At 36.2% G+C, this 22,994-nt stretch overlaps 1 protein-coding gene across 3 annotated transcripts in view; it reads right to left on the bottom strand.

Moving 5' to 3' along the window:
* The window catches only part of if (integrin subunit alpha inflated), a 356,189-nt gene that overhangs the window by 195,551 nt on the left and 137,644 nt on the right, over positions 1-22,994 (bottom strand). For all 3 annotated transcript variants that reach the window (XM_074114504.1, XM_074114505.1, XM_074114506.1), the window contains exon 2: positions 10,245-10,363. In XM_074114504.1, the coding sequence (XP_073970605.1) occupies positions 10,245-10,363 (119 nt within the window). The remainder of the gene's footprint in view (positions 1-10,244; positions 10,364-22,994) is intronic.

The following is a 22,994-nucleotide window of genomic DNA, read 5'->3' as shown; positions in this document are numbered from 1 at the left end:
GAACCCTTGGAGCTCTATGGTCTTTCTTGAAGGAACTTCAATGTTTAAGTAGCAGATAAAATAGTTTAATCGAAGCTTTTTTCTGCTAAAATTCCCCAAAATTATTCTTGTATCTTTATTTAATCTTAATACAAACATCTTAATAAGATAATTGTATAGTGTAGGTAGAGAATCAGGTTTTATTTTAATTATTTTCTAGAATATATTTTATGAATAATTAACTTCTAAATTTTATAATAATTAATGCGTCTTGATTGGTGTATTTGAAGCACGTGACTTTTACTGAATTTCAAGATTTTATTTAATCCATAAAATATTTATTTATATTTATTTTTTACAATCAACTGCCTTTTTATCCAATTTATATTAATATTGTAATTTTTACTTAAATATTATATTAATCTAATATTTTAATAAGACAGTCCACTACCCCTGTTCCTACATGGGAGGATAGTGTTGTCTGTACAAAACAGAACGAAACAGACTACCCTACTGCACTTACTAGACAATAAACTGACTTTAATAGTACTATAAATAAAACTAACAAACAGAAATACGGACATATATTAATGAAGAGGTTGTAATATTAGATCATATTAAAAAGAAAAGGAGAGAAATATATTAACAGAGCCACGTACCATTTGGAAGAACTGAGAGACAAACAGATTGCATAATTACATTCTTTACCACAAACTGAGTAAATTACTTGAAAGACCACCCAATATTCTTATTTAATTCTTTTTTAGTTTAGGTTTTTTAACTTTTATATTTGTTAAAATAACCAGTTACTGTTTAACTATAACACGCGAACATTAACGAATATAATTTTAAAATATATATAAAGCTATATTAAATTTTCGCCTGCGTGTGATGCGCTGCAGTTATATTTCATTTCAGTCTTTTTTCATCTATTTGAGTAGATGTTAAATTTATTTTATAGAGCAATGCTCTAGTTATCTTCAGTAGATAGATTATATTTTCATCTTCCACAGAATCATTAGAAGGTTTGTGGTAAAGTATAAATATACTTTAATTATAATTAATACTCATTAGTCAGGAAGATACACATTGAAACATTTATGCTCGTCAAATAAAGTAGTTGCAAATTTTAGCCTATAATAAATTGTTTAAATTAAAGATTAAAGGTTAGATTATTAAAAATTTGAGATTATTCTATGAACGATTGAACTGTATTGACATTATTAAAATTAATAAAATCACATAATCTTTTTTTTTTTTACAACAATATTCTTTATGACGCGTAGATAGATCGGGGTTTTTAGCCTCAAAATAACGAAGGAATACAAGTTTACTACAGCATCGAGTTTCAAGTTGAGAAGAAGTGTCACCCATTCTTGAACTACCGAGTCTAGTTTGTTCTAGCGTAGGAGGGAACAAGAAAATTCTCTAGCAAAGCAAATAAATCCAAGTGAACTAATATGCAATTAGAAATTGCATTCAATTAAAGGAATAAACCAATATAAAATAGATAACGCTATAAAGAAATTATGCAAAATTGTGCATTTTACGAGGTGTGGCTATTAAATAACGAGACTATCGCTGTAAAACATTTTATTTTAAATTTATACATATTTAGTTATTATCACCTTCAATATACACCCCTCCCCTATCCCTACAACGCTCCATGCGAATTCACCATTGTTCGAAACAGTGCTGGAAGTCTTTTTCTGTGAGCTCCTGCATGTCGCGTGCCGCTTTCTCTTTCACAGCTTCAACGGACTGAAATCTGGCTGTTCCTTTTAATGCAGATTTGACTTTTGGAGAACAGATAAAAGTCACATGGGGCCAGGTCAGGCGAATAAGGCGGATGGCCCTAAAACTGGGATGTTGTACTTGGCTAGAAACGTCTTGACAGACGATGCAGTGTGAGCCGGCGCGTTGTGTTGATGGAGAAACCCTGTGACTTGTTCTTCCACAAATCGGGTCGTTTTTTTTTCCTTACTCTTTCACGGAGTTGAGCAAGCACCTCAGCGGTAGTAATGTTGATTAATTATAATCGATATTTTCATCCGATTTGGACGTGGAAGGGCGACCCGGGTGGTCATCATCTCCGACGTCTTCTCGGCCATCTTGGAAACGCTTGAGCCACTCAAAAACTTGCGCACTCGTGATTAACAATTCATCGCCATAAACTTCTTTTAATAAAAGATAAGTTTCAGTAGCGGTTTTATCCAGTTTCATGTGAAATTTCACAATTCGTTGCTCTACTACATGTGTAGTATCATGTTTTCGGGCAAAACGAAACTAACACCTCTTACACAAAACGACGGTTCCGGTCAGACAGATTTCTCTACATACACTTGAGACGCTGCAATCGAAAGAGAAGGCTTTACGCTGTACAGCTGTGTCGGTCGTTAGGATTTGGCGCATGCATAGTTCTTCTGTAGCAGCATCAGTCTCGTTATTTAATAGCCACACCTCGTATTGCTGATTTCAGCAATATTAATTACAATTAGAACTTGAACATGTAAACATAATAAAAACAAACTTTGTCAAAAATATTAAGCAATCATTCCTTAAATTCGTTCATTGGACGCATCCAAGCTGACAGAGTACATCTAAACCATTTTATTATCTATTTTGAAAATATCCCTACGTAGAGAACCCATTGTTCATATCCACGGAAGCGAGAAGCAGTAATGTGGCCGGCAATATAACTCTTCTTTGACTTCATCTCATTATCGTTAAATAAATATAAATATATAATTAAACTTACACGCAAGAGTTCAACATAATTTTAAAACAAAATGTTAACTGCCCCACAGTGTTTCTGAATTTAGTTAAATTTTAAACCGCCCAATAATTGGGGAAAAAAAATTAGATCGAGTTAATATCACCATCTTTGTTGTTAATTATGGTGAGCCGGAAATAGTTGTTTGTATTTCTAATTAACACTGGACACCTAACTAGTAATCAGGAAAATAAATACATTTTTGAAATTCATCTAAAATGACTACTTTAAAAGAAGCCATTAAATAGAAATCCTAAGATATTTGTTTATTTTATTTTTTTCAAAGTGCATATTAATAAGAAGAAAACGCAAACTGCAATTACCTGTGAATTATAATTAGCCTTATCTATTTCATGAGTTTTTATCTTTTTTATTTCTTCTCCCTGTGTCCGATAATTATAGCCAATCAGTTGTTAATTGGTTTGATTTATTTTTTAACCTTTATTTTTTTGTTTAATTATAGTAATTAGTTTCTGCATATAAATGTGCTTCAATTAAAAATTTGTCACTTAACTACTGGCCTATTTTTCTGATTATTGGCCACCTGAAGCTTCAAGTTTCTTACATTAAGGTGTTTTAATTATAATAGAGCAGAAGAGCAGTCTTTGTGATTGACTTTCTAGCACAGACAACAACTAAAATTACGAAATTTAATCAAAAATTCTACGTCAGCTGGAGGAATCGTTACACCGTTCAGTTGAACTGGTGGACTCGCAGATTTTCATAAAGCAAACGTAATGTGCACTGATTTTTGCTCGTTAATTTTTATTTTCCATTTTCGGAACCGGGTTTCGAGAAGATTTAAATGGATTTGAATGTTCTGACTGGCTTGGACTGGATCGGAGTGAGATGAAAGTATATCATCAGCGAATGTTGAAACTATTGTATTTTGGAAAAAGGTAAGTCAGCCACTGCAGGCTCAGAAAACACATGCATCTCATGGGCCTGGCAGATGATAGCCTATGTAGGTTCTGTCAGGAAGAGGAGGAAACGGCACTGCACGTGTTGTGTCAGTGTGAGGGGCTCGTGTGGCTAAGGATGTTACTTCTCGGGGAGGAAAAGCCAAGGCCTGTGAGCTTTACCCAAGAGTCGCTCTCCAGCATTAAGAGTCTGATTAAAAGGGCAGGTCTGGAGGGTGAGCTTTAAAGTGAGGGGAGCCACAATAGATCCAAAGGGGTCGCAGTGGCGTAGACCTTGAGGCCGCCCTAGTCTAATCTAATCTAATCTAAGTCAGCAGTGTATATTAGTAAAAGGAAAGGGCCTAGAATGCTTCCTTGAGGGACTCCAGCGTTTATGGGGTATAAAGGACGAGAGGGCCTGGCCCTTGGCATTTTAAGATCAAGTAGTAGGTGAAAGGAAGATGATTTTTAACTTAGTGCCAGACCCGATCAAAAGCCTGAGCCACAGCTGACTTAGTACGATACTTAGGACTGTAAATTGACAAGAGACTCACGTGGAACCCACATACTCGACTGAAACGACAAGACGTGAACAGACGCTACTAGACTACTTGACCGCAGATCCAAACTCGACTTGAATCACAAACTGACAATTTACAAGAAGACACTGATAAGACCGATATGGATACACGGAGCAGAAGTGTGGGGCTCAACCAAACATTCTAACTCCAAACGCCTGCAGACACTACAGTCTAAAATCCTGAATGCACCATACTTTCTAACCTTACCATACACACTGACCTTCAAATCCCTTTCGACACTGACCTAATAAAGTCTCGCTACTGCAACTTTCACAGCATCCTAGCTCTCCATCCTAATCCTCTCATCCAATAACTCTCCTCTCCTCACCTTACAGACAATCCTCCTCGTCGCTTGAAGCGGAGGTGGCCTAGGGACCTACGGTTGTGAGTGCAATCCACTGAGAAAGAGTTCCATCAATGGGTGGTGACTCGTACATGTCTTTCATGTGAAAATTTAACCAGTTTCATCAAATTTACTTGATGCAACATTTGTTGTAGGTGTAAATATGACAAAGTGAAAAAAAAAATCCAAAATTTTAAATTTTACTAAATTTTATCTGTTTTTATTAAACAATAAAGATTTACTGCAATAGAATGGTGAAGCGAGTGACTCATTAAAACTAGAACTCCTAATAAAAAAAGGAGTTATAAATTACAAATGAATTTGATGAGATTAGTTTCAAAACAAAATTTAATGACGGTGATTGGAATAAAGCGAAAACGAAGTTGAAGGTTGACTGAGATATAAACAATAAGTGAACACTTGGAGAAATTGAATTACCGAAAAACTGCCGGAAGTCTCTTCACAGCCTTCTTGATTTGGTTAATAAAATGCCAGCATCTTGTCTCAATAACGCCGTTCTACTTCCCCTAATTGATGGTACAACCTTCAAGCTTCAATGAACCACAAATCCTGTGATCTGGAAGGTAGTCATAATCTTCGTGAGACTGGGGTTGCCCCCCCAAAAAAGAGCGGTTTTTTGTTTACATTGCTTTTGGTCCAGTCACAATGAAGTTCGGGTATCCTTTAATTAATTCTTTTCCTTGTAACTTGAAGTTAATTTGCTAACAATTGAAGTTTTTTCTTGCTGTAGTGTAACATTAGCTCCCAGTTATTCAACTTCTTTGTTATTCCAGATAGCATGTTTTATTATTTATATCGTTCCTTTAACCAGTTATGAATGTTTGTCGTGTATACACGTCAAACCAATTCTCTATTACGGTGCGTTCGACTTGTATACACTCGTTGTGAAAAATATAAAATTGCCATTAACTATAAAAACTCGAAATTTTATTAAAATACAATAAGAATATTATTTGGAGGGATGTTTCCTTTATCTTACTAATAGAACTGCCAAATGATAAGTGGTTGGTACATGTTTGGTCTCCGCATTAGAGATTGAGGGATTAGGCACACAAATAGAAGCTTTCAACCCTTGTGCAATGCCGTTCTTGCACCATTAGATAGAGGTTCAGACCTGATTTTGCACAGAATTCAAAAGCTCTTTTCTTCCATGTAAAAGCTCTTGCTGCGTCCCTAGTTAACTAGAGCAATGCATACGTGAAGCGGTGCAAGATTTTTTTGAATGAGCACAGAATGCTCTGTAATCTCAAGGCCCCCCCAGAGATATAGCAGAAAAAGTCGCTTGCAGTGACTATATTACGATGTTGTAAACTTTTGGTTGTTTTACCCTAAGTTCGATGTGTGTACACGTCATTGTCTTGAGTTTAATTCCTTACACTGTGGGTTTTATTTTTTTTGTAACTAAATTCCACTCTTAACTGGTTAAAGGACCACTTGATCCTACTACTAACGCATCCTTTGAGCTTTCATTCATAACTGGTCAACTGGTTTAATCTTTTTTCGATGGTGAATGCTTAATTTGACGTTTATAGCAATAATTTATAGCCCATCTTATGCTTGGCGCTGAAACACATTCTAACAACGAAATTGCTCCAAAAGTACACTATTAATTATTTACATCGCAGACAGACAATATTTTGTTAATTTGCCTATAACCTGCCACATTAACCTTACCTTTCTTTGGATTAATCTTCTAATTACTTTAGGCATACTTTACGAATGATTTTTAAGATATTTTGGGCTAGACTTTCAGCTGTAACCTCTTGTAAAAATGCTCACTGTTTTTTCTGAGTTTCAACAGAACCAGTAAATGGTTGAATTTTTGTAATTTTCTTCGTATCCGATTTGCTTTACATTATAGATTTCCCACAATGCACTTGTTTCTACATCTAATTTAACAGATATCGCCTTTAACTTCTCCAGCTACCTCTGCAACTATACGAGGTGTGTTCAAAAAGTAACGGGAATTTTCGTTTTTTGAAAAAAATATTTATTTATTTATCTACATTAATATTGTCGCCTTCAAAGTAGTCCCCTTCGCATACAATACACTTGTGCCAGCGCTTTTTCCAATCCTCGAAACACTTCTGAAACTCGATCTTTGTGATAGCTTTCAGCTCTTTCAGCGATTCGCTTTTAATGTCATCTATGCTTGTAAAACGACGGCCTTTTAATGTTCTCTTTATGTTTGGAAATAGAAAAAAGTCACATGGAGCCATGTCTGGCGAATATGGAGGCTGGGGCATCGTTAAAGTTTTGTTTTTGGCCAAAAATTCACGAACAACCAATGAAGTGTGAGCAGGTGCATTATCGTGGTGCAAAATCCATGAATTGTTTTGCCACAAATCCGGGCGTTTTTTTTCGGATTGCTTCACGCAAACGGCGTTGAACTTGTAGGTAGTACTCCTTATTGATTGTTTGACCTTGTGGCAAGAATTCATGATGCACTATGCCATTAAAATCGAAGAACACAGTGACCATAACCTTCACATTCGACCGCACTTGTCGAGCCTTTTTCGGTCTTGGCGATCCAGAATGCCTCCACTGGGACGATTGAGCCTTAGTTTCGACATCATATCCGTAAACCCATGTTTCGTCACCTGTTATAACACGTTTCAGTAGATCCGCATCGTTGTCGACTTCATTGAGTGACTCTTGAGCAACTTCCATTCTCCGCTGTTTTTGTTCGAAATTCAACAATTTTGGAACAAATTTTGCTGCCACACGTTTCATACCCAAAACATCCGAAAAAATTTCATGGCATGAGCCAATTGATATGGCAACATCATCAGCGACTTCTCTGATTGTGATTCGGCGATCGTTCATAACCATTTCTTTCACTTTTTTCACGTTTTCATCGGTTGTTGATGTGCTTGGACGTCCAGGTCGTTCGTCATCTTCAACGTTTTCGCGGCCATCTTGGAAACGCTTATACCACTCGTAAATCCTTGTTTTACTCATAGCAGACTCACCATATGCCTTTATTAACATTTCACACACTTTATTTCATTTTTTACGCAAAATTTAATACAAATTCTTTGATCCATTTTTTTTAACAAACAAAAATCGCCAAGCTCGAAAAACACGTCTAACCTTAACGGCTGCCACTTAAGAAGTAAACAATGAATATTACTGAAAATTTTATCGTACTTCAGGGGCATGTGTACCAACATAATAAAAAAAAAAATTTTACAATCAGACTCTCCAAACCCGCGAAATTTAAAAATTCCCGTTACTTTTTGAACACACCTCGTATTCATTTCTTTAAAATGATTTTCTAGATTAAGTAATAACTAGAACACATTCAATAATTATTTTCTTCTCTTTTCTTTTGCGATTATTATTGTTTGTTTTCCTTTAAAGAGGTTAATATTTACTATAACAATATGGGAATTATTATAAAATAATTTATGAATAGATAAAATAAACGGCCATAGTTAAGATGATTGAAAAATCTTACCATATATGGCAGTGAAGCTGCACTTTAATATCTACAAGCAAGGTGGTAAGATATGTTTTAAGTGGTTGTAATTCAAAAGAAGGCTCGTTAGTTCTCTGTAGAGTTTTATAACCAGTCAAACTTCACCATCATTACCTACTTCAAAGTCTTGTTTATATTGCCACTATACTTATATAAGTGTATATCATCGATAACTATACATTAAGTTATACATCATAACTGAGATCGTGTTTGTACAGGTGTACGAGTATGGTCTTCTTTTTTTCTTACTCTCGCAACAACCATTAACAGGTGATAATAGATTTATCTTCCATTTTTTTTTTATGTTTTGTTTTAATTTTCAGATTTTAATAGGACTTTTATTAATTCGCATCGGGTTAAAAGAAAAAGGACAACCCCCTTTTGGCGTTTATTTGTGTTACAATCAGCGCGTTGGCGCTATAAGTGACAATGATAACAGAGTAACAAATGAAGCAAACGAGTGGAGAAGTTAACCCAGTGGTAACACCCCCAAAACATTAGACTGTTAGTCCTCTCTCTTCACTTGAGAGGAGATCACGAGGCCACACTGTCTTTTAAGACGTCTTGTCCGGGTTATCAGGAAGAGTTCTACAAGAAAGATTTTTGGGCTAGAGGATTTATATGAGATTGCAGGCTGAAGTGGAGTTTTCTGTATCTTGTTTTAGCAACTTGGGTGACAAAAAGAATGTTAAGGTCAGTGTGTATAGACCAGGTTAGGAGACATAATGGAGCGTTTAAAATAGTTCGAAGTATTTTAGATTGAAGGGACTGAAATCCTTTAAAGATTTGAGAGTTTGGTTGAACTCTACAGCTATATTCCATACGCCTAGATGGGTTTCAAAATAAAAGTATAAATCAGTCTTCTGTTGTCCAGAGAGAATTTTGATCTTCCGTCTAAAAGTCTTTTTAAGTAGTCGATAGCGTCTGTTCAGTTCTGTTCTTTTAAGTCTAGTGTGGGGGGTTCCAAGAAAGTCTTCGGTCTAAGCTAAAGCCCAAGGTAGCGGGCAACGTTCACTACTGGTAGAGGTGTTAGGTTACAGAAGACTGGAGGAAGAGTAATGCGCCTAAGAGTGAAGGTGATGTTTTGAGACTTGGTTTCATTAAGCTTTATAGCCCATTTCTTGAAACACTGTTCTAATGAGGAGAGATGTGATTGCAGATTTCTGTGAGCTATTGCAGGATCATGATTAGAGGACAGTAAGGCGGTGTCATCTGCGTATGTGAGAAGTGTGGTGTTAGGAACTGTTAGTATGTCTGAAGTGTAAATGGAATAAAGAATAGGAGCCAGAATAAAGGACAACCCTAGTTATAACATTTTGTACTGGCCTAAAATTGACCACTGTCACATACCCAAAACATCATTTTAATCTTATTAAAATAACGAGATATTTTTTAAGGTTTTCATTTTAAGGCCAGACTGGCTGTTAGCTTCTAATTTATTCCTTCGTTTTTCGTAATGAGTTAAAAGAAAAAGGTTTACGTCAGTTTGTAACACTTAGTGCTGGCCAAAATGTCCGTTGTTATTGCCACAAAAAACAATTTTTTACTGGCCAAAAAATAACTGATGTTTTATTTATTTACTTCCTGCCATTTGCTAAGCTAGCAACCGGAAATAGCGAAAAAAAATATTTTGTCTTCATACACTCTGTGGCGACCTTCTTCATCCTTTTACAATAAATCATTCGACACTTATGTCCTGTTCTCCTGGGCATTTCTTATGTCGTCCTTGCAGTAATGTTGCAGCTGTTGCCTACTTCATATGTTATTTCGTCTAGACCTCATTTCTTTCTACGTCATCTATTAATTTCTTTCTAGTTCCTTAACACTAACCCTACCGACATTTATGCATAACTATTCCTAACGTCACCGGTCAAATGACCGGACTTTAAATTTACTTAAATTTCTTATTTTAGAATGAAGATAATAATTATTTAACTACGAAAAAGCATAGTTTCTTTTGTTTAAAAATAAATCTCGTAGATTTTACTCTTTTTTGCATCATTTTTTATAATTATACGGTTCTCAATTGCACATTTCTCGCATACGTACTTTTTAAAGTTTAGACAGCATTTTATAGTCTTATTGCCTTTGCAATATCTTATTTGGCTATTTTCCGACCATTTGTAACACACATATATAAGTTTACAAGTAATTACTAGACACTTACCAGTACTGTCGAAAATCAAAGGAGCGCAGGATTCCCCGTTTACTTCGCAATAGTAAACTCCTCCTCCTCTTTCTACATAGGGTTGGTCAGTCTGCGCTTCGGGTGCTCCAATCAGCACTCTGGGAAAAAGAACGAAAAATAAGTTTTACATGACATAAAAGAAAATTTTATGGGTACCCTAGTATCATAGAGCCTACTATCCTCTAGGATGATCCCATAAGGGGAGAAATGGGAAATCATTCTTCATTCAAAATATCCCCTAAGGCAGGGGTCGTCAAGCTTTTTTGATCATGGACCCCTACATAATTTTTCGAAATCTCCATCGGCCCCGAAATAAAAGTAATTTTCAGTTAATTAAAATAAAACTATCTATTAGGTACTAGTGTTTGTACATTTTTTTTTTTTTTTTTATTTATCCTTTTAATGTAATTTACACCTGTACCCACAGGGTACAATAAGTAAATGAGATAAATGTATGTATACAGTAACGTGGCAGACGTGAATGACGGTCATCCAGTGATGGCCGCCATTAGTCACCCAGTTGGTCACGGGGCCAACGGCGCCTCAACCGTCTTCGAGGATTGGAGGGTAGTGTAGTTGAAGTCAAGTTTGCAGCTGAAGGGTTGGGATGAAATGAGAGATTTTGATGAAAATTTTTATAACGGATTTTGGCAAGTTCGGAGATGAGTGGAATTTGGAGATCTGTATGGATTGTGTGATTACTAACATAGAATGGAGCGTCTACTATGTGGCGGAGAATTTTAGATTGGAGTGTTTGCAGTCTATTGATGTTTGATTTTTTAGCTGTTCCGTAAAGTTCGAGTCCGTAAGTCCATATTGGTGTGAGAAGAGCTGTATAGAGTCGTCGTTTGTTCTGCAGTGAGAGTTTTGAGCGTTTGTCGAGTAGTCTGGTTAGAAGTTTGTATCGTTTGTTTAGTGCGGTATACGTTTAAGTCTCGTATGGGGGTTCCAGGTAAGTCTCTTGTCTAGGTACATTCCAAGGTACCGCACATGGTCGGCTGGTGGGATAGGTGTATGATGTAAGAAGACAGGTGGTGGAGTTTGACGTTTGAGTGTGAAGACTATGTATTTAGATTTAGTAGGGTTAATTTTAATACGCCAGTTTTCTAACCAAGGTTCTATTGAGTGAAGGTGAGACTGTAGAGAGCGTACTGCGAGGATAGGGTCAGAGTGTGTGGAGAGAATGGCAGTGTCATCAGCGAAGGTGTAAATGGAGGTATTAAGGTTAGAAGGTAAGTCGGCAGTGTACATTGTGTAAAGTAGAGGAGCTAAGACACTTCTCTGTGGCACACCAGCAAGTACAGGATAGATGGAAGAGTGAGTAGTGCCTTGAAGAACTTGGAAGAATCTGTCAGAGAGATAAGAGCTGAGTTTGAGGTAATAAGTGCTAGGAAGGATGCGTTTGAGTTTCCATAGGAGACCTTCGTGCCAGACTCGGTCGAAGGCTTGCGATACGTCAAGGAATACTCCAGCGCAGTATTGTTTTCGCTCGATTGAAGAAGCGATGGTGTCTACAACACGATGGGCCTGCTGGATCGTCGAGTGGCAGCTTCTGAACCCAAACTGATGGTCCGGTATAATTCCGAGAGATTCTGTAATTTCGTGGAGGCGTGGTAACAGAAGTCTCTCGAATATTTTGCTCAAGAGAGGCAGTAGGCTTATCGGTTGATAAGAAGAAGGTAGTCGAGTCGGTTTGTTGGGCTTAGGTATCATTCGAACTGTAGAAAATTTCCAGAGTAAAGGGTAGTAAGTAGTTCTGAGAATAGAGTTGTAAATGGAGAATAGAGTTGTACATTTATTTTATGATTTTAAACATTTATTAAAGTAATTTTACATTGTGTAACAATAGTTTTACGAAAAATATCTTAATGTTGAAATTTAAATACTTTAATATTTATTAAATAATAAGTAATTGTTTAATAAGTAAAGTAACTACAGTATTGCTTCTTTATTAATGAGATGGGTGTGCCTGGTGTTTCTTTGCAAGGTTCGCTATATTGGGTTCCAAAATTGTTTTTCCTTCGACCCCCCTGGCTCAGATCGACCCCCTAATTTTGTTAAATAGTCCCCTGGGGGTCTATATAGACCACTTTGGCGACCCCTGCCCTAAGGGAAAGTTGGATCAGCCATTTCTACAGGCATCCCTGAATAGATAACCCTCTTGATTAACTGGTACCCTTAGAAGCTGTCTTAACACTCTCACAGACAAAGCGAGCAACTGTAACGATAGCGGAGCTAGGAATAGGAATTCCCAAAATATAATCTTATTTAGGTGAGAAATACCCAAAAAAGTTTGCTGTACACATTTTATGTAATTTTTGAAGTAAGTACTTACGTTGGCAACTATTTCCGTATATGAAATCAAATTAAACGACATACAGATCAAGATTGATTGGATAAACATCTATCTACCTAAATGAAGATTATCTGTTCTCAGCCTCTGAATCCAGTTATTGGAAAACAGAGGAAAGCGCTGGCAATTTTCGAGTTCAAAAAACGGATAATTTTAGTTTTATGAATACCTTATATAAAAGCAATTATATAGTATAGTGTTTTAATTATTCTATCCATATTCCTGAATCCTCAGTTCAGGATTTAAATTTAACAAAATTTGTAAATATGATGTGGCCCGCGTGAATCTTGCCTGTAGCACCAATTGGCCAGTGTTTTAAATTGAGTTTGTTGGCACCCCTGGCTTAAATTGAATAGAATCTGTTAATTGAAAATATGACGTCACCTAAATAGAGTTTTCTAGGTTACCTTCCAACAAGCAATAAATGTTTAATGTTCTTGATATTTTTAATAAAATGCTTTAAAAATTTTAGTAACCAATTTCAGAAAAGCCCCTCAACAATAGCAGCAGCAACGTAAAAGTGTTTTGACATACATTGAAAATAATTAAATAGTTTCCAAGTCATTGTACGATTAGGTCAACGAACACTTCCGAAGGAAGTAGTTAACTTTAGTACAAAAGAAACGTAAAAAATATAAATGAAGGCATAAAATTCTACCTTACTATCACTTCCGGTAGGTGATATTAATAATTTTAAAGAATGCAGGTTGCATTTTAATTTAAATCCATTGTTATGCGTTTCAATAATTATTATTATTTATTTTGGTCTGAACGATTAAGTTATTAAAAGTGTTTCACTTCCTTTTTTTAAAATCACTTTAAGACAAGTGTCTTTGTCTTCTTTTTTTTTTTAGTTTGACGTCCTGATTTGGGTTTTACAATAATTTATTGTATTTTTATAGCCTAAAATCGCCTTTAGTGACTTCTGAAGAGATTGGTGTTTTGGTCGAAGATGCCAATTTTTTTGAACCTAAACTTTTTAAGCCATGGGAAAATGAGGATTCATTCCCGAAATCGTACCATATGTAACTTACGTGTTAAAAGAGAGTTCTTTCATCTTCCTAACCGTGTGTCCGATACTCTGGGAATACTGGATTAGATGGCTTGGTAAGACTGAGTTGGACTTTTGATTAATTTGTTTCTTAAATGGAAAAAGGACGACTCTGGTAACCAACTGGACGACCGCTCCAACATTTAGGTAAAATTCTTAATGCAATATAATATCGTAGATAATTTTTATATTTTTTGATTAATTAGTTTTTTAATTATAGGTTGGCTTAAAAGGCAATATCTTCTTTAAAAAAATTACGACTGTGTTTTAATCTCAAAATAATTATCTAGGCTTTCGAGATCATAACTAACCAGCTAGCAAACCATTGTTCAGAATTACCTCTTCCCTGGTCTGGGAATGTAAAAAGTCCCTAGAACAATTGGCCAAGCACAATAAAGTTCGGCTGGAATGGGTGTCGGGCCATTTGGGGATCAAGAGGGAATGAAACAGCTGATAAACTGGCCAGGAACGGAGCTAGTACTCCTTTCATTGGCCTGGAACCTGTCCTGGGGATCACCAAGGGTGTGCAGTTCCTGAGGCTCTCAGAGACTGGGATCTGGAGAGAACGTGAAAAAAACTGGGTGACACTTCCTGGAGTTAAACACGGCAAGAGTGTTATACCCTTACTGTGTAAACAAGGAACCAAAGAGGCTCTGGGTTTGGGCAGAAATCAGATTACTCTGGTTACAGGCCTATTCACCTGCACAAGAGCGGGCTTGGCAGATTTATTGGCCCGGGAAGCTTTGCATGTTGGCACGGAGCCCTGCTTTGGGGTTTCGAAATGTGTTAATTCTGCGGCCATACTTATGGTTGCAGAGTAGGGCTCAGGAGTGGTGGTTTGCCACCACCATTGGGCAGAGACAGGCGAAGGAGTTCATTAGGGGCTAGTCACCGAGGCTGACTGCAGAATTAATCCGTCAAGGCCGTGGGGCTTTAAGGATAATTGTAGGCCTATTAACCCGGCCACTGCAGGCTCAGAAAACACATGCATCGCAGGCAAGGAATGGAGCTAGTACTCCTTTCATTGGCCTGGAACCTGTCCTGGGGATCACTAAGGGTGCAGTTTGTGTGGCTCTCAGAGACTAGGATCTGGAGAGAACATGAAAATAACTGGGTGACACTTCCTGGAGGTAAACACGGCAAGAGTGTTATGCCCTTACTGTGTAAACAAAGAACCAAAGAGGCTCTGGGTTTGGGCAGAAATCAGATTACTCTGGTTACAGGCCTATTCACAGAACATGGTAGGTCTGTAGGTCCTTTATAGGTTCTGTAAGGAAGAAGAGAAAGCGGCGCTGCACGTGTTGTATCAGTATGAGGGGCTTGTACGGCTAAGGATGTTACTTCTCGGGGAGGAAAAACCTAGGCCTGAGAGCTTTACCCTGGGGCCACTCTCCAGAATTAAGAGTCTGATTAAGCGGAAAGGTCTGGAGGGTGAGCTCTAAAGTCGGGGAGCCACAATAGATCCATAGGAGTAGCGGTGGCGTAGGCCTTGAGGCCGCCCTAATTTAATCTAATCTAATCTAAGAGAGGGCTTATCAGTTCGAACCCGGAGTGCAGATTGGGTCAGAAAGAGGAGGAAACGGCCTGTCACTTGTTATTCGATTGCGTTGCAATCGAGCGGCTACTCTACGATATCTTTGGAACTTTGAGACCAAAGGTGGTAGTAGCGCAAAAAAGAACTAGTAGGGAAGGCACAAGTCTCTTGTGGCTACGGTGCCTTGGAGCACAGGTCCCCGTTCCGCTTCTAAAATCTAAAAAACATCTACGGCTAACCGAGATATTGTAACTTCAATCAACCTTGAAAGCAATGTCCGTACAATTAGATATAACATAACCACTCCTGTTTTTGATTTCTGACATAGAAATAGCTCGGAAATAGTGGGTTAAAACCATGTTAATCCAGCCATTAGATTAGTAAATGGTCTTTCGCAACAATTGTATCTTTCTTTACATTGAGTTATGCAGCTCATTTACCTGCCCTGTTGTTAGAATAATCGTCATTATTATTGAGAGCTATAAAAGCTCAACAAAGCTCAAAAACGAACGTGCTTTTAAGGAGTTCCTCTTTGAATATACTTGTCACTTTTAAAGACATGCGACTTCTTATGAATTAAAAAATAATTTAAATAATCTATAACAATCCTTTTTGAACTGAAGAATTTTATCATTCAAGAAGCATAACTTTGATATAGGTGTTTCCTCCAGCCGTTTATTGACAGGTGTATTATACATGGACACAAGTCTTAACTGTACATCCAATGAATACATAATAATCATCAATATTTTTATATTATGTAGTTGAATACACTTAACATTCAATAGACGTAAAATAGAGATATTGTAGCATAAATGATACAATAAATCAATTAGACGAGGCAAACATCTTTTGACGGAACATTTTTTTTACTGTAAATTGATCGAGGTAATTTAATCGAAATATCGATGTGCTGCACAATCGTTCCGTTAGCCGGATTTCCAAATGAGAAGAGTGAGTATTTCCGTTCTTACAGATCGATTAGATTTAAAATTACAATAAATTTTCTAACTAGAAGTTCCAATCCGATATTTGCAACTTAATGTATCCTGGCAAATGTATCGATTATTCAGGATTCTTTCGGCTCTTTGTGGGACCGAGTGCATTTTATTGAGGATTGCAATATTTCTAGGTACATTGTATTATTAAAGGATGAAGATCTAATAAATTTCTTTGAATTCTGATCAAATCTATTACTACTTGAATTTGCGTGACCAAAAAATTGACAATTTTTCTAATATACGAGGGTCGTTTGAAAAGTCCGTGCAAAAATAAAAACTACTTAATTTTTTGGGGTAAACCTTTTTTATTTTTCAACATAGTCTCCTTTTAGGCTTATACACTTCGTCCAACGCTGCTCTAGTTTGTTGATCCCTTCCGAATAATAGGATTTGTCCAAGTCTGAAAAATAGCCATTCGTTTCTGCAATCACCTCCTCGTTTGAATAAAATTTTTTCCCCGACAGCCATTTCTTCATATTGGGGAACAAATAGTAGTCCGAGGGAGCCAAGTCTGGAGAATAGGGGGGATGTGAAACAAGTTGGAACTCTATTTCCATTAATTTTACGACCACAACTGCTGAGGTGTGAGCTGGTGCGTTGTCGTGATGGAAAAGGACTTTTTTGTGGGACAATCGTGGGCGTTTTTCTTGCAGCTCGGTTTTCAAACGGTCTAATAACGATGAATAATATGCACCTGTAATAGTTTTACCCTTTTCCAGATAGTCGATGAGGATTATTCCTTGCGAATCCCAAAAGACAGTCGCCATAATCTTTCCGGCCGAAGGAACGGTCTTCGCCTTTTTTGGCGCAGATTCCCCCTTGGTAACCCATTGTTTAGATTGTTCTTTGGTCTCAGGAGTGTAGTGATGTATCCATGTTTCATCCACAGTGACGAAACGACGCTTAAAGTCCTGCGGATTTTTCTGGAACAGCTGCAAACCGTCCTTGCAACACTTCACACGATTTCGTTTTTGGTCAAGCGTGAGCAATCGCGGCACCCATCTTGCGGATAGCTTTGTCATGTCCAAATGTTGATGCAAAATATTATGTAACCGTTCATTCGATATGCCCACAGCACTAGCAATCTCTCGCACCTTCACTCTTCTGTCATCCATCACCATATCATGGATTTTATCAATGATTTCTGGAGTAGTAACCTCAACAGGGCGTCCAGAACGTTCAGCGTCACTTGTGCCCATATGGCCACTCCGAAAATTTTGAAACCACTTATAAACTGTTCTAATCGAAGGTGCAGAGTCACCATAATGTTTATCGAGCTTCTCTTTAGTCTCCTGAGGCGTTTTGCCTTTCATAAAGTAGTGTTTAATCAACACACGAAATTCTTTTTCGTCCATTTTTTGAAAATCACTCGACTTCCTCGATTCAAACGAATGCCAAACACAAAGAAATAGACCGATCTGGCTGAAACTTGGTGTGTGTTCTTCCAAGAGATGCTACTAACTAAACATAACCTCGATACGCGCCAGTAGTGCTATCTCTCTGACTTTGCACGCACTTTTCAAACGGCCCTCGTATTAGGAACTATATCGAAATGGGGTCAACGTCATTTTTCACAGATTTTGTTTAGCTTTCATAATCTTTGCCGAAACCAGTGGTCCTTATGAAACCCCAATCGGGTTTTTAGCCGTAACTCCGCCAAAAATAAAGTTATAGCGTTATATAAAAAGGGAGTGGAAAATTTGAAAACTAGACCCAAAAACTTATAGTTTACTTCGTGGGTTTTTTAGAAATTCCGATTTCCTAAAAAGTTATTAGCGATTGGTGCGTTTTAAATGGATCACCCTGTATTGGTTTTATACACAAGTAAAAAAATATAGATAACATATTTTGTTGAGTCACCTAAAAATAAAGATGATTTTATAATATGAACTGAGACAATCTTTTACTAGAAAAACCGCTGAAGTCTAAGCTTCTAGATTTCTGTCAAATGCTAACTAGCAGGAGAACTAGAAGGCATTGGCCTTTTTTTAAGAAAACCACTTTTTATATATTTTTCTATAAAATTTCGATTTCAAAAATTTAATATTATCGCAATACTTTCCTTAAAGCGATTGTAAAAATTAAAATAATAAAAATATGGTAATAATAATTCTTTATTTATGTAGGAAAAACGAAATTAAACTTTGAATTTATTGAAAAATATATAACAGTGTGTATTCTATACATTTTGAACATCCTAATGTTGGCATAAATATATTCCAACTGTTTATAAAAGAGAGAACCGCAGAACAAACACTAAGATGTATATTTAAAAGCAAAAAAAAATCCTAGAAATCAGGAACTAGGCCTATCTATGAATAGATACTTTATAAAGAACAGCCTGAACTGTGTTCCAAGCCAGAATCTTGTTTACTGAAGACCACCTAAACGTAATATTACTTTGTGTATATAGTCTGGAACTACTTGACCCCAATCTTACTATAAAAGACTATTTAAAAAAACATAAAGAGATGGATCTTTAAATGTAAAGATATCTCGTGAGGATTATCTCAGCGAATAGAATAGTGCTTCGTTTTTCTTTTTAGTTCAACTTTTGCCATCTATTATTTAAGAAAACATTAAGACGATGTATTTAAAGTGAGTAAAATATATTGAAGATTAGGTATTTCATTCCGGTTTGAGTGAATGCATCGTTCATTTAAAGTAAATAAAATATTTTCAAGAAAAATTGCAACCCAAAACTGTTCGAACTTTTTCAAGAACCACTCGGTAAAAGTGTTGATTGACCGTTTGACCTAGAGGTAGAAACTCTTTGTCATTCTCGTGTGAGACCCAAACATCAAGAACAAGTGGGTGTTGCATCACGGGTAATACTCCTTGTCACACAGCAATTTCAATAAACCAGAGTTTTTGGGCCAGTAAAAACATTCCTGTGGCTCCTCCAGCCTCCTTATTCGCCTAACTTGAGTCCTTGTGACTTTTTTGCTCTTCCCGAAGTTGAAAAATCACCTCAAGGGAACTCATTTTGGGACAGTCGAAAACATTCAAACGGCTGTAACCGACCAGCTGAAGGCTATTCCAGTATCGGAGTTCGAGCACTGCTATGAGGAGTGGAAGAAACGTCTCCAGCGCTCTGTGGCTTCAGAAGGAAGTTATTTTGAAGGTGACAATATAGAATTGTAATTCTTTTTGAATAAAAAAATTTAAAAAAATCAGTCTCATCACTTAAATTACAGACTTCGTAGGTACATATTATTTTATTTTATATTGAAAATAAACATAAACTATTTCTCACAGTGTATTATGGATAAGTAAAATAGTTATTTATTTAACAAGTGTGGAAAGTAGTACTTTTCCTCACGCGAGGCAGGGTTTGCACGAGCGAGCAAGTGCAAATTGCCGAGTGTGAGGAAAATACTTGACACTCGAGTTAAATATTATATTTTTTCTGCAACCATTAGATTTATTAACTAAAAAAATTAAAAATTTCATTTTTACAGTCTACAAAAAGTAATTTATTTATTATAAACATTTATTGTTATATTACAATTATTTACATTACTTACGTATTTACATTACTTATTACATTTTCTGCTGTTTCTTTTATTGATGGAGGAGTGTTTTCTAAACAGGCATCACTAGAATCCATTTTAAATTTCTATAAGGTAACACTATAACCTTTTTAACTGTTATAATTAAAAATATCTAATTATTTATTAAAGTATTATTTTTATTTCTATATTCCTTTCAATTTTTATTCTATTTTTTAATATTCGTTTTTTAATTATTTAGTTACGTTAAATAAGCTTATTAAAGTTTTACAGAAAATATTTATGTTAATAACAAAACTTCTTGTATCAAGGAAGCACAATAAAGTTTTTCCACTCACTTGTGCGGAAAGTGACACTAATGGGAATTTCCCCCCACTAGTGTGGGAAGTTGGGCATTACACAGCTGATTTTAATTGAGTAATGAGAACTTCCCTACATGGTTGCAGAAAAATACTTTTAAACTTATCTTATTACATAGAAACAAATGATAAAAATATTTAATTCATTGCACATGAATCAAATTCAAAGTTGTATATGCCCAAAAAAAGCACAACTTTAGTCACTTCCAAAAAAATAACTCCACTATTCTAATGATTTTCAAAGCTCCATTCATAAACGACAGGAGCTAGAGATTTATTTTACAAGCTTGTTTACAAATATGGCTTCGTTACGTTTTTTTTAAACAAATAGTTTCTTAAAATACAAAAGATAGTGTAAACTTAAACGTTTTAAACAAACAAGTATTTACAAACTTAAAAAAAAGACATCTAATCGAGAAAACAGCCCAAAATAGAGAAGAAATGTTTAAAGATAAAGAGAGATGGTTCCATCTTTCAATTCCGCTTTAAAGAAAGTTGCTCCCAAAATTTTTGACAGCTGAAAATAAATAATAGCGATAAAACTAAATAGAATCATGGAAAGGAATCAGCTAAAAGGGAGAAATCAGTCGCCGATGTTGAAATCTCTCTTCAATGTCAGCGTAGTGGAAGTAAGTTTGTAGAAATCTTTTTTTTTTGGTTTTGAGTGGGTTGAATATTTTTGTGCCCCCTCACATTCCAAATTTGGTTAGGACAACTGTTCGGAAGAGATAGTTTTTTATTTATTTATAACCACTATTATAGACTAATTTCATTATTCAATATTTTAGAACATACCTTTTTGCCTTTTACAGAAAATAAGTGAGTATTAACTGTAAGGTAAATAAATAACTCTGCCATTGGTGCTAGACTAAAAACTGGATTATCCTGCAGAAAGATAAAACTTTAGGCCAGAGATGTGTGACACCTTCGTCTGGCAAGGAAGAGGGAGATAGTGTGATTACGAAACAAGAGTTTTGTAGCATTAAAGCGTGTTTGTCACAAAGGTAGTTGTGAAACGTTGGAGACTTTTATATTTTGAAAGTACACAGCTGTCATTGCGGTTTCTATGTCTATGATATTGGCGTTCCGTAAAAAAGAAGTATTAATAATTAATAATAATAATATTGGGTTGTCCGGAAAATAAGGCAGGATTATGGTTTTAAAAGAAAAAAAATAAAAATTAATGATTTATAACTGTTTTTATTAATCAAAATAGTCTCCATTACTTTCTATACATTTCTGCCAACGTTTGGGTAACTTTTCCCATACCCTCTGTATAGAATTTGGAATCCTTAGAATTTATAAATTCAGAAAACGCATTTTCTAATGTTCTTTGGTCAATAAATTTTATTTATTTTGTAAATAGCGGTCCAGGTGTCTGAAAAAACAATGGTAATCAGTAGGCGAGAGGTCCGGTGAGTAGGGCGGGTGTGGCAGAGTCTCATAACCAAGCTCCAACAATTTTCGGGAAGTCAAACGTGAGATATGTGAGGCCGAGCGTTGTCATGCAACAGAATGGGGTCCCCTTTCGATTGACTAAAGATGGCTTCATTATTGCCAATTTCTTGGATGCATTACGTCAATTTGGTTACAATAGGATTCGGCATTGATGGTTTCGCTAGGATTCAAGAAGCTGTAATGAATCAGACCGACCAAACAGTAACCATCACCTTTGTTTTTTTGATGATTTGGGGGCTTTGGAAAATTGTGTGCTGCTTCTCCTTTGTCAAGCCACTGTCCAGAGCGTCCTGCTGTTGTCGTAGAGGATTTCTGGACAGAAAAGGATCGCTCTTGTTTCGGCAAAGAAGTGCAGCACGAATTCCATACCGCTGATCTTTTTTGGCGGTCGTTTAATGTGTGGAGGAACCCAAAACTTTCAAGCTTTTTTCACCTTCCTAATCGCCTTGAGATGGTCATCGAACTCGGTTGATTTGCTGACTTCCCGAGTTTCCCAGCCAGTTCTCTGGAACAGTTGTTCAGGGATTTTCTTCCACCAAAGCTCGGAGAACAACAAAGTCATCAAGGGCAGAACTTCTTCCACTGCCTTTTCTTTGTCTTCAAGGCTCAAGTCTCCCTCTCAAAAATCTCTGGACCCACCGTTTGAACAGTGCACTCACTTATACTGGCCTTCGCCCCAGATATCGTTGATATTTCTGGCCGTTTGGGGGCCCCCGTTCCGGCCGAGTTTGAACTCGTAAAACAAAAATTATGCGAAAATTACGCTTTGACATCTTAGTAAAAGATTTAATTATTTTCAAGTAGCAAACTGTTTCAGAGGTAAACAAATATTTTTGTAAGAAAGAGGATTAAAATTAGAACAAGAGGATTTGGAGGGGTATTTTAAAGAAAACATAAAGTCCTGCATTATTTTCCGTACAACCCAATAATAATAATAATATTATAATAATAATAATAATTCCCACTAAGTTTTTGTCAATCACCAAGCTAAAAAACTTTGATGTGAGTCTTCCCATCTATGTCAGTCACTTAAGTACTCCAAATGTTAAAGAGAAAGGAAGATGGTTCCATCTTTCACTTCCGTTTTAGAGAAAGTTACATATAACCTATCTTTTCAAAGACTTGCTTTGTAAAGAACCAAATGCCTTCTAAAGCTCGCGTTTAAGTAGGAAAGACAAGTCAAAGTGAGCACACGAAGCTCCATTTTTTTGTCAACAGTCACCTCACTAACATCTATCCTTCGACAAAGATCGCTTGCCGCCTTTGATCAGGTTACGAAAAAAGTTGCAAAGATCTGGAAATCAGGGATAAGAAACCTACAAAGTTTAAATTGAATTTAAAAAGATCCAATTTCGTTGAACAGAAATAAATTGAAAATAAAATGTTAAATATATGTCCAACCATATTTAAATAATAATCAAATAAAATTGAATTATATACACTTAAAGAATACTAAATATT

This window comes from Rhodnius prolixus, unplaced genomic scaffold, assembly GCF_049639745.1.
Source record: "Rhodnius prolixus isolate KJV_2025 unplaced genomic scaffold, Rpr scaffold_7, whole genome shotgun sequence".
NCBI lineage: Eukaryota > Metazoa > Arthropoda > Insecta > Hemiptera > Reduviidae > Rhodnius > Rhodnius prolixus.
The sequence above is the reverse complement of the archived record's forward strand: the minus strand, read 5'-3'. Positions and strand labels throughout refer to the sequence as shown.